Here is a 12,568-nt window from a genome sequence, read left to right as displayed (position 1 = left end):
ACTGACATTTTCTTTTTTTGTTTAGAAAAAGATGGTATGAGGAAAGGCACTTTACGAGACTAAATAAATACCAACAGTGTTAGTGGACTGATTTATTGACATTTTTTGACAGCAACCAGAGCAACTCCAAAACGAATTGGTGTCAAGAATCAGTAAAATTTGAGTCCAATCATGTTAATTGAGTGCAAATTCGGAATTTCTCCTCATAAGAAGACTTCAAGAATTCAAATCTCTTTTTGCCCCCCTCTCGTCATTGAATTTCTCAGTAAAAAGTGAAAACACAAGTAGTCTTCCCACCAGCAGGTGTCACTCTTGCTTCAAATGTTTCTCACAGAAACTCGTTGACTCATTTCAGCGGAAAATAGGAGCAGCGCCCTGGTTGCATTTTCTTCAATTCATCCCTGACAACAATCGCTTTTATTATTTATTAATATTTCAAGATATAAAAGACATCGAGATGGAGGAATACCACAACGAGGTTTGTAAGTTTTTTGTCTTTTCATCGTGGGGGAACGTTTGTTTTTCTAATGCTAGTTTGCTAAGTATTGTTGAGAGTAGCTAGCACCGACGACGTGTAGTTTTTAGTCGGAACGACATGATTTGGGCATTTTAATCATTCCTTATATGTAAAGTTGCAACATAAACTTTAATATTTCTACGCTGTATGGAATCATGTGCTATATTCCCTGCTACCAAATCAATCAGCGCATCATTCTCTTTAAATCGCCATTCTTTTTATGAATAAGTATAAAAATGTTTGTAAGTATAACAGATTCAGCAAATTGGACGTTATTTCTGTTCCCTGATAATGATCATTATTTTATGAGGGTTCGATGGTTTCTATACTAGAAGGATGAAAAAAACTTTCAAACAACACATTCATCTCAAATTGATCCTCACAAATCAATTGACATTGATGGCGCACTAAATGCCTGGAATGAATGTCATTCTTCAACTCCAATACATCTCGGAGTTCAGAAAGAGTGGGACGAAATCAATTGCCTGAGGATGAAAGGCAATTTGATCGATTCCTCGAATCAGTGGGACCGCAGTCGAATATTATCAGCGTCGACGTTTCCCTCCGGGACTTGGCTGAATGCCTTGCCAAGTGTGACTTTGGGCAATAAGCTCTCCCCCGATGAGCTTTGCATCTCGATTGCTCATCGTCTTGGTGTCAAAGTTTGCGACCCGATTCCGTGTAAGTGTGGTCATTCAATAGATAGCCGAGCTCTCCACCCCTTGTCCTGCCGTGTCCAAGCTGGTCGCTTCCCTCGTCACTCCAACATCAACGACATCGTTAAACGCGCACTATGTCAAGCTGGTGTTCCTTCAATCCTCGAGCCAAGTGGCCTGGTGCGTGCAGACGAGCGAAGGCCTGACGGCTTGTCGATCTTTCCATGGAAGATGGGAAAGTGTTTGACGTGGGATGTGACCGTTGTTGATACCTTTTCTCAATCATCAATTGCTTCATCTGCAATAAAAGCGTGCTCAGCTGCGAACAAGGCAGAGTCAATGAAGGCTGTCAAGTATGCACCGCTCGTCGATAGATACTTGTTCCAGCCCATAGCCTTCGAAACATCAGGTGTATGTGGGGACTCCACTTTGAAGTTTCTGTTAGAAGTAGGTTCCCGGCTCGTGGCTGTTTCAAACGAGCCACGCGAGTGTCAATGGCTGTTACAGCGCATTTCTCTTGCAGTGTGCCGCGGCAACGCATACAGTGTCCTCGACTGTGTGAGGAAGGTGTGAAGTTATGTGTTATGTGTCATGTTCCACTTAAATTTTTAAATTTTTATTATTATTATTTTATTTTATTTATTTTATTTATTTTATTTATTTTATTTATTTTATTTATTTTATTTATTATTCTTACTTTTTATCCTTGTGAATCTTTGTATTTTATGTCTTGCAATGCTATTAAGTGAATAAATTTTGACCTTTAGCGAACATTGCTGGATTTGTTGTTACTGGATTAGGTTCCCATAGGAATTTTAAAATGGCTAGAATAATATTTTAATAATGACATTCTAAAATTATACAGTACTTTATTTACTATTTACTTTATTTCTCTGTACGTACTATTTTCAGAGCTCGTTCAACACTGAAGAAGTCGATAACATTGTCAAAGAGGTAAGCACTGTTTTACTGTTGGTAACGTTCAGATTTTGTCTTAAGTAGACTTTATTTGCTGCCATTAAACCAGGTCAAATGAATTGACTTTGGTAATTAAGCTCAGTAGTTGCCATTGATGGCACTAGACGACCAATCCACTTTGACTTGGAGGGATGGCAGCAACAACTCGCAGGATTAGTTGGTTTGTCGCCTGTCACCGTCAATGGCAATTAGAATTTCTGTCATTTACGTCATAAAAATATCATGATTTAGTACAAAGGTGTTGTTTACATGAGCCCAAATGTGCATGTGTATATACATACATACTAATTGTATTTTTCCCTTGTTTTGAATGCCTTAATAAATGTCTAATAAATAAATAAATATGTTCGCAACAAAATAAATACAGGTAAAATATAAATAAAAACAGAAATACACTGTTTATGATTTGCTAACAACTATAGTTATTTATTTTTTTGAGAAATAGAGGATTTCCCCCTGCAGGATGACCAGGGAATATTTAACAAGTTGAAAGATGCTATACAACGGTATCAATCTATTCCATGTGATGAAACACCTTAGGTAGGATGTTAGGAAAAAGATCCTTCCTGATGATTTTTCTAAAGCTACGTGTGAGAAAAACCATGATATCCAAACTGGGATTGGCAGCCAATGAGTTAAACAAGTGCCCTGTTAAGGCTTCACGGCGATAGCTGTCCAATCCATTTGATTTGGGTGATGCTAGGCCTCCAAGTTTTGCTTGTGAATTAATGTTCCTATTTCAAGTACAATTACACTAAATGCTTCATTTCAAAAGAAAGCTGAGGCATGTTCGAAGAAACTATGCTCCTCATCTCTGGGCCTCTTAAGTAATGCAACCCGTGCAGTCATCTGACAAGTACTGTGTGTCTTGTGTACTGTTTTCCAGTGTATTGAGAATGTAGTGGGGAAAGACGACTACAACCCGAATCTGGTGAACAAATGGACCTCCGCCATAGTGGAGCGTTGCCTTAAACAGTTAGTCAAACTGGGGAAACACTACAAGTTCATCGGTATGTTTGACTAGACAGTCATTTGTGACCATCTGATAAGCGCTCATTTGTTTCTTTTAATCGTGATTATTCATGAAATTAAATACGGCACTATTCCAATTGTTTATTGCTGGTTAATATTTATTTATTTTTCTATAGTAACATGCGCCTTGATGCAGAAAACCGGTGCTGGACTGCACACGGCAAACTCCTGCTACTGGGACACGGCTGCGGATGGTACATAAGAACCGTCAGCCAGGCTAACTTGAGTAATGGGCATGTGGTTTAATATACTCACGTCTTTGCAGGGAGTTCGACTGTGAGGTGGGAAAGCCGCACCATGTACTGCGTGGTCAGCGTTTTTGCCGTCGCCATCGCCTAGAATGCAAGGCGTGTACCTCGATGTGAACGGAGAAATTTAAAATGGCACTTCCTTACCATGGCTGTGAGAGCAGAAGATGGGTTTCACCTTTAAGGCTGTACTGTACATAATATTGAAAATAAGGAAGGATGAAAAGATTTGACCAGGGGCAGCAGCTCCAGGTTAAATTTCAGTTATGCACGCTACAGTGAGAATAAAACTAACACATTATATTATGTCATTTTTAATTTTATTTTCTTGTATTTTATTCAATTTCAGTATACTTGTGTATAAATGAGCTTGTTTTTTAAATGCGTAAAATAACAAGCAAGCATGATTGGTTTGTGTTTTATTTTACTGTCCTTCATACCTTTTTACTTTTTTGTCTTTCCACTTGTAGGTATTGTTACAATAAGTTTGTCCAAATTTTTCTTTTTTTGCATTTTGTCTTGAATATGAGTACATTTTGGCAGCCGCAGGTAAAGACGAGTTGGCAAACAAGTCGGTACTACCCCATTACCCACAATAAAATAACACGCAACGACCTTTTGCTTCTTCTTGAAAGCTTTTAATTGACTTTTGTATTTCTATTCCTGCTGCACCTAATGGACGCACCAACCCCTGCTGTTGTTGTTGTTGTTGTTGTTGCAATTGCGCACTACTCTCGTCTTCTCTGCACACAGCAAATCATATGGAGCGCACAAAATAAAATCCCCATTTTTTGGGGGGGGCTGTGAGGCCGACGCGCGAACCACTCACCTACCAGGCCGCCCATTCATAGATATTAATCATTACATTTTATTATTACTAAATCATTTATGTGTAGTAGACATGCACCTGCTTATGGCAGATGTGATACTGGTGTGTGCCCATAGCGAGCAATGATGATGTTGCTCACTCTGGTACTCAGTGTGCTCAGCGAGGTTGTCTTTCTGCCCAGACAAACAAAAAATTAGAGGCACCATTGTTTGACCCACCTTATTTTTCAGTAGTTTAGCATTTTCAGCATTTTGCTCTGAATGGTGGCAGCTAGTAAATTTTAAAGGCATTGGGGTGTAAGTCCTAGCCAGAAAGAGCTGCGACTGGCAGATACAGCAGGGTTTGAAAGCAGGAAAAATTTGTGATCCTTTTAATTCATTTTCTGTACCGCTTATCCAAGACAAAAGTTGTGGGGGGTGCTGGAGCCTATCCCAGCTTACTTTGGGTGAAAGATGGACTACACCCTAGATTGCTTGCCAATCAGCCATAGGGCATATACCGCCACCAAGCAAGAATCAATCCCACGCTTGTCCCCACCAAAGTCAACTGAGTGAACCACTTCACCGTCACTCAGGGGGGCATTTATTTTGAAACACACAGCCTACACATATTTCAAATCAAATAATTAAAATGATTACATGTCTCTGACAACTCAATGGATATTCAAAAATAATGGGGGTGTACTTGTTTCAAAGAATAAAATAGTTTGTTAAAAGTACAGTTGTACCTCTACTTATGAAATTAAGTTGTGTGGAAAAACAGAAGCAAGGTTATGAAACTACTAAAGCAGAACAATCTCAATGTGGAAAATACCGACTATTTTATTTCTGTCATTTTGTGCAATTGTTTGCAAAACAGCTGGTCAGAGGCATATGTGAGAGAAGATTAGCTTCCTCAAAATATCAATCACAAGGTCAAGACAGTTTTGGTCCCTTAACCATTACATTTTATGAGTGCAAAAAGGAGCTCCTAAATATTTAGCTTTAAGATTCGTCAAAGTGTTGCCTAAAATTATTAGAGCATATCCTACATTTATCGTTTTTAAATGGTCTACAGTGTAGTATTAAAGATCGTGGAACAAATTATGCTAATTCTTTGTAAAATACGCTTCTACTTACAAAAAATCCAAGTTCCGAAAAACATTTTGAGGATGTTAATTTCATAAGTTGGGTAAGACTGACTGTACTTGGAATTCTTGGAAAACTTGCTCATTGGAAAGATAACAGCTTTATTTTATCATGAGGTTGAATTGTATCGGAAAAAAAATAACACTGGAGAACTGGAAAATTAATTATGTTTTGGACTGTCACATCAACTTTTTGTGTGTATCTCACCCCATCGACACAGTGTTAAAAATAATTTCTTTTCTAGCGACGGGATACTTCCTCATTTATTTATTTTTCCTTTTACTTTTCTTTCTTTTTTTAAGTACCTAGCCGATGTTATGAGAAAGAGTTCGGAAATATCACATTGATTCTTGGAGATTGGGATAAGGGAAATCGGTGAACCCAGAGAAAACCCACGCAAGCCCAGTGTGAACATGCAAACGCCACACAGTGAGAACCGACCTCAAATCAAACCCTCGACCCTAGGATTGTGAGGCTGACATGCCAACCACTTGGTCACCGGGCTGACACAGGATAATTAATTTTATATTTTTTTGTTGTTGGTGTTGACATCCATAAAACAGAAGTAGGCTCATTTTACGTTTTTGTTTTACTAACTTCGGGAGAAATAAAAGAATGGCCAAAACATGCACATAAGAACCCCTGTTTTAAGTACATTTCCAAATTTTTCCTGCGGACATGAGAATATTCACAGGCATGTTTGATTGCATCGTCATACTCATGGCCATCAACTCGGTGTCGACGGACACGTTAAAAGTTTTCTTTATTAAAGATGAATTTGACGTCAGCTTCTGAGGTTGACAAACACTGTTTCTCCAGCGACTGGCCCAACTGTGGTGGTCCACACAGAAACACTCCCACTTTGGTTCTGTGGACGCACAAATTCAGACGACTCATTGCAATAAAGTACAATCAGGATTGCTGACTCAACTGAAAGTGAAATGTCTGATCTCACCCAGGATGATTTGACGCGATGCTGGTAAACTCACTGTCCCAGTTAGGCTTCCCGTAAAGAGTCTTCTGCTTGAGCCCTGTGATTGGGTCATTTTCCTCCTCATGGTGCACCCAGAAGTGAGCAGCCTGGAAACAAAGAGTTTGATTAAAGATGTTTGCCATGAAAGGCTGGAAAAACCTCAGTGGAAGTCAGACACCTCTTCCTCCTTCCAGCGGGTGAGGTAGATATTATAGCTCAAGAAGTCCGTCACGCTCTTCGCTGCCATCTGGGCCTCTAGCGACTGAAGCAAGTCCGCAAACCACTCAAAGGCCTGAGTCTCCGGACAAAGCCAGTAGAAGTAGATCTGAATAAGGACATGAAAGAAATGATTCCTACTCGCTGAAAGTGAGTTGACCTTAGAATTACCTTTCTGGTAAAGACGTCCTGGTTCTGGATGCGCTTGTACCACACAGACTTGAGTATCGATGCGAAAGGAGTCACACCGATTCCCGCCCCCACCAGCATGACCACCTCGTACCGGAACACGTCCTCACTGGCAGTGCCAAAGGGTCCGTCAATGGCCACCCTGTAGGAACCCAGGGCAAAAGGCTTAAAGGTGCTCTAAAATTAGTTTAGATTAGATTACTTTATTCATCCCATATTTGGGAAATTTCACGGTCACAGTAGCAAGAGGGTGAGAATACAGACACAGCAAAAGACATTTTAGACATAAATAAATAAATACACCAATTGATTTTAAAATGATAGCAGACAATTTTTGGGAAAATAATTTATCCCAAAAATTGACAGAAAAGGTTTAATACTAAAATTAGAGCCTGATTAGTCTTTCTTTTTCGGATGCATTAGCCCCTCCCACTAAAACATTCTCCAAAAAAAGATTATGCTCCATTCAGAATGAGATGATTTTACTGTCTGCTAGCATGCGATCCCTAGACACGCTAGTCTCTTTTTGACGTCTGACCATTATGTCAATATGGGCTTGCTAGCGCAGCACTAGAATGATCATCAATTCAGGTTGTGATGTCACAACCAGAATTGTTGAAAAAAGTGGACATTGCCTGATACATTGTTCTGGCTGGAATATTTAAGGTAAACAAGTGTGAAATTCAATTTATCCACGTAAAATTGAATTAGTGAGGTCATTCTCTTGTGATGGTCATAGTTTTGTAGCACCTTTTACGAATTTGTTGTGAAGAGTTCTGTAAGATAAATCATTCTATTATGAGAGCCTCAATGATCCATGTTGACCGGTTAAAAATGAGTAGCATTTGCCATTTTTTTAAAGCAGGACAAACAGCACAACATCCACTTGATGCTGCTCAGATCACGTTGTTTCTTTGGATGGTCGCTTGCGTCTGCATCTACTCTTTAAACGGTGAGAATTACGATGGCACAATGGGCCACCTAGAGAGAAGATGAGCTCTCAATGGGTTCTCCAAAAATTGCCAGTAATTGTTATCAGACATAATCAGAGACCATTTCAAGAGAAAAAAAGACCATTTGTGTTCATACTTGGGCAGTTTCCAAGCTTCCTGAGTCTCGGTTTTGTCTCCTCCGCAGGCTTCGTACAACGCCTGAGTCCAGTCGCCGACGATTCGAACGTGGGCGCTGAAGAAGTCCTCCTCCGGGGCTGAGGTGAGGGTGAACGGGTGCCACTCCAGCCTGGAGACTGATGGGCACTGGATGAAGACGTACTGGCCGACTTCCATGTGGAAACCTTTCCTCTTCATTTGTAGCTCCAGAGTTTTTGAAGGATGCATCACAACCTGCGAGGTGGATTTTTGTCTGATTGGGCTTTTGGGAAATCACAACTTGTCATTTATTCCGATTGAGAACTCACCTTCGTGATGACCACTTTTTGATGAGATCGATAGATGCGAACGAGCCTCTCGCAAACGTATAAGATCATGGGTCCGACAATCCACTTCCAGGTCTGAAAAAAAAATAAAACGAGGATATGAGCATGTGTGGAAAACTAAAAGCCAGTTGGCTTGCCAATTTACCATTGGTGGATTCCCAGCAAACACTGGAACCGCACATTCGGTCCCATTTTTTCCCCATTCGTCAAAGTGGTCTGCACAGACCAGTGGGTTGTTTGTTTTTAGGCTGGCAGATGTCTGTCCTCGTACAATCCTCCTAAAAAAATGGCTATTCATGAGCGTGGTTGTCGTAGAATAAATGAACTTGATTAGGGCGATCTCCTACCCAAAGCCATGGAATACCAGTCCGATGAAAAACAGGACAAAAAGGTGGTGGGTGTACCAGAAGAGCTCAAAATAGGAGCGGCGGATGACCTCCATTGAGGAAGTGATGATGAGGATGAGGGCCAACGTGATCACCACACCCGTCACACCGGCAATGGTGGTGAACATGACAATTGTTGGGTTCTGTTAAGAAGAAGGTGTCTATAATGGACAGAGCTTTTTTGTTGCTAATAATAGAACGTGGGCTGCCGCAAATGATTATTTGTAGTCTACTATTTAACTGTTATTTTTTGCAATTTGTAATGAGCTCTAATATACTAAGTCGTGTCATTTATTGTTACATTTGTGAGTGCTGTCTGTGAAAGGTGGACTTTGCTTGCTTGTTATTCGCATTTTACAGCAAAAGAGCAGGTGTCTGAGAATCTCATTTTGATTGGTTATAAAGATACTCATCTGCTTTCATCAGCTACACATCAGTATACTTATACTGGGTACTCCGGTTTCATCACACATTCCAAAAACATGCATGGTAGGCTGATTGGACACTCTAAATTGCCCCTAGGTATGAGTGTGAGAGTGAATGGTTGTCCGTCTCCTCGTGCCCTGCGATTGGCTGGCCACCGATTCAGGGTGTCCTCTGCCTCTGGCCCGGAGTCAGCTGGGACAGGCTCCAGCACCCCCCCGCGACCCTAATGCGGATAAAGCGGTTCAGAAAATGTGATGAGAAATATAATATGAATATATTTGCTTAAAACAGATTTTTTCTTTTTCAATTTAGCGGTTCAGAAAATGAGGTTAGATGAGATATATAATAAGAATATACTTGCTTAAAACAGATTATTTGCTTTTTCCATTTAATTTTTTTTAAAGAGGGGAAAAATGAACCGGAAAAAAAGAGAAAATTGACCGTTCACTCATTTGCTGCCATCGAGACCAACTGACATCACAAATGTAGCAAAGATAGTAACTTTCCTCATCACAAAACACACTTTTTAACTCATTCGGTCACTGCTATACCTACTATGGCCTTGAATGGTAGTCAATAATTGAATTTGGATCATCTTGGAGTCATCAATCAATAAACTCTCAAAATAGTCATCAACTACTTTGGTAATTGTCGAGTTATCAATAAATGGTGGAACCTTATTGTTAACTCACCGTTTCGTTGGACCTAATTGGGTTGAGGAAGGATGCGTTGTCATCATTGCCGATTTCCGACAGAACAAAAGGCAGAAGGCTGCTGTTGCGGTCCAACTGAGCGTCCATGAAATACTCAAAGTTGAACAAATGTGCAACAATATGCACGGCTATAAATGGCGAGCCGGAAAATGTTAAAGAGATGACACATTGTGAGACATTGCATGAGCGGCTAGCAAACGCTACCTGTGTGGAAAGCGATCATATATGCCACCAGTTTGTGGAAGGTGATGTTTCGGTCCAACTGGCGAGCGGCCGTGCGGCTGCAGAACTGCACATTTATCCACTTAGCACAAGAATTGAGTGAAGCAGAGGAGAGTTGGAAGTTTAGCTACCTGGATGGAACCACGCATGAAGGAGAGTAGGTTCCTGCAGACGGGTAACAGGATGAGCATGCAGTTGAAGTTGAGGCAGGCGGCTGGAGCTCGAGCCCATGACAGAGCATGCTGAAAAATAATCACCATTCACCCTCAGTCATTACTAGCAAACTGCCAATCTTCTGCCCTGATTCCTCCTTATATGACCTTTCTTCCCAATTCTTGGCCTATTGGTTACTAACTGGTCTTTGTCACTGGTCACATCATAGGTACAATTCTCTCTGCAACTATTTCTGTCATCTAGGACGCACACAATTCATTGACTAATTGATTATATCATAAATGGACAACATTTAAGGGATATTCTTGACCTAAAAATAATTATCTTTCTTGAGCCTCCTAATAGTAAATTGATTCTATATTTATTTTATATCAGGGGTGGGCAAGTCTGGTCCTCGAGAGCCCCTATCCAGTCTGTTTCCCTTATCTCCCTCCTCTACCACACCTGAATCAAATGATGAGACTCATTAGCAAGCTGTCCAGAAGCTTGATAATGACCGTGATTATTTGATTCAGGTGTGTTGGTGGACTGAGATAAGGAAAACAGACCGGATAGGGGCTCTTGAGGACCGGATTTGGCCATCCCCTGTTTTATATAGTGTTACTTCTATATATAGAAGGCGGCAGAGTGCTTAGCTTGTCACCCTGACAGTTCTGGGGTCCTCAGTTCGAATCCAGGTCAGTCCACCTGTGTGGAGTTTGCATCTTGTCCCTGGGCCTGCGCGGGTTTTCTCCGGGTACCCCGGTTTCCTCCCACATTCCAAAAAGAAGCATGGTAAGCTGGTTGGACATTCTAAATTGCTCGTAGGTATGAGTGTGAAGTATGAGGTATTCGGGTCGTGGGGGGTGCTGGAGCCTATCCCAGCTGACTCCAGGCCAGAGGCGGAGGACACCATATTTTTATTTTTACCTTATAAAAAGGGAAAAAAACAAGAACAAATATTTTTTGTTTTTTAAATTCGCTTTTTTTGTTTAAAACTAATACTCTAAATATTATCTTTGTCTCATTTCTATTTTTCAAATTGCAATTTTTAATTATAAAAGATTAAAGAGTACATCTTCATTTAGATTTCTTTTTAATTAATAACAACAATTAAGAGACAGGTGAGTATTCTCTTTTTGTTTTTGATCATGTATTTTTTTTTAAGGAAAAGGAAAAGTCATCAATCTCTCATTTCTAGTGTTCGATCTTTAAATAAACTTTTAATGCAAAAAACATGAAGACATACAATGTCTACACCATGCCCTTATTTTTCAAAGAAAAGCTTCATTTCATTTCTCATTCCTCACTGAATTTTGACTTTTTCTGCATCATTTGGAATCTTTACTCACCCCAAGCAGCACACGGGTGTAGAACCATTTGTCGACCAAAAAGGCCATGTAGAAATGGACGAAGAGGAAGGCATTAATCCCAAGCCAGACGAGCTGAAACAGCCAAGCACATACACTCCATCTGATAACACACTTTTCATTCCAAAACTTTTAATTAATTACACTGTGTTCACCTGGATGTCTGATTAACTTTTTTTAAAAAAAAACTTTTTAAGGAAGTTATCATTTAGACAGAGGAAAAACAGACAACAGATTGAAATAAAATCAAGTTACAGCATTGTAAATGTTGAAATATACTAAAATCACTGCATAAATATCGTATTGAGTAAAATATTCTCACAATGACAAAGATGGAGAGACCCTCGTTGGCTGCCAAGTTCCCCATCCTGAGTCGGAGTGTGAATGTTGGGCTGAAGCAGAAAAAGAGTGAATGCTTACACTTAGAGAGTCAACGTTTTTTTGTTTTGAGCAAATAGGGAAGTTGGCCTGAACACTGCAATCTTGAAATATTCTCCTTCTCTTGAGTGATGGCATATTAGCCAATATTTCTTCACTCCCAACTCATTCCTACTAAGCAGATGAAACCACACTGTGTTTCTTAGATTATCTCTTTGATTGGTTTTTACATATGGAAGCAACAAACTTCTTTGCTTCAAACTAGATTTCACGCTCACTTTTCAGGTAACCGTTTGATAGTAATTCGATGTCGGCTGTTAACAACGTGGAGGAAGTCACGGAAATTTCAACACCTAAAGGAAACAGAGGATGAATTGCTTTACATTTCCTATTTCAAAGACTTACAGGCAGGGGTAGCGGCACCTAAACCTCAGAGGGGCTATGAAATAGTGAACACGTAAAAAAATTTACTGATATACCACTAATGTAATGTTACATAGGTACATAAAAATGAATTTGGCATGCAACTGAGGTGTGTTTTCTTGCTTGCTTTTATTCATTCTTGTTTTCATTTTTCTTGATTTCTTTCTTTCTGTCTTTCTTTTTCCCCTTAGTTTTTTCTTTCTTTTACCATTTCATAGTTTTCCCAACCAAACAATGCATAAGGGAATGCCTACTTTTTTCCAGCAATTCTGGTTGTGATGTCACAACCAGAACAGA

The 12,568-nt window shown here is 40.0% G+C and overlaps 2 protein-coding genes across 2 annotated transcripts; one reads left to right on the top strand and one right to left on the bottom strand.

Annotated features, from left to right (window-relative positions):
- Nucleotides 1-363: 363 nt before the first annotated feature.
- LOC144077092 (dynein light chain Tctex-type 3-like) lies at nt 364-3,838 on the top strand. Its single transcript, XM_077604561.1, has 5 exons — nt 364-478; nt 2,086-2,127; nt 3,038-3,161; nt 3,300-3,377; nt 3,449-3,838. The coding sequence occupies exons 1-5, from the start codon at nt 458-460 to the stop codon at nt 3,520-3,522; spliced, it is 339 nt and encodes a 112-aa protein (XP_077460687.1). The 5' UTR covers nt 364-457; the 3' UTR covers nt 3,523-3,838.
- A 988-nt stretch (nt 3,839-4,826) lies between these two features.
- On the bottom strand, nt 4,827-11,866 carry cybb (cytochrome b-245, beta polypeptide (chronic granulomatous disease)). The gene is made up of 13 exons (XM_077589499.1): nt 11,793-11,866; nt 11,453-11,545; nt 10,079-10,189; nt 9,930-10,014; nt 9,705-9,853; nt 8,548-8,729; nt 8,346-8,478; nt 8,183-8,275; nt 7,855-8,108; nt 6,748-6,907; nt 6,539-6,685; nt 6,343-6,467; nt 4,827-6,255 (listed from the first exon to the last, which is right to left on the bottom strand). The coding sequence occupies exons 1-13, from the start codon at nt 11,835-11,837 to the stop codon at nt 6,138-6,140; spliced, it is 1,695 nt and encodes a 564-aa protein (XP_077445625.1). The 5' UTR covers nt 11,838-11,866; the 3' UTR covers nt 4,827-6,137.
- Nucleotides 11,867-12,568: the final 702 nt, after the last annotated feature.

The sequence above is a fragment of the Stigmatopora argus genome, chromosome 1 (assembly GCF_051989625.1).
Source record: "Stigmatopora argus isolate UIUO_Sarg chromosome 1, RoL_Sarg_1.0, whole genome shotgun sequence".
Lineage (NCBI taxonomy): Eukaryota > Metazoa > Chordata > Actinopteri > Syngnathiformes > Syngnathidae > Stigmatopora > Stigmatopora argus.
The sequence above is the reverse complement of the archived record's forward strand: the minus strand, read 5'-3'. Positions and strand labels throughout refer to the sequence as shown.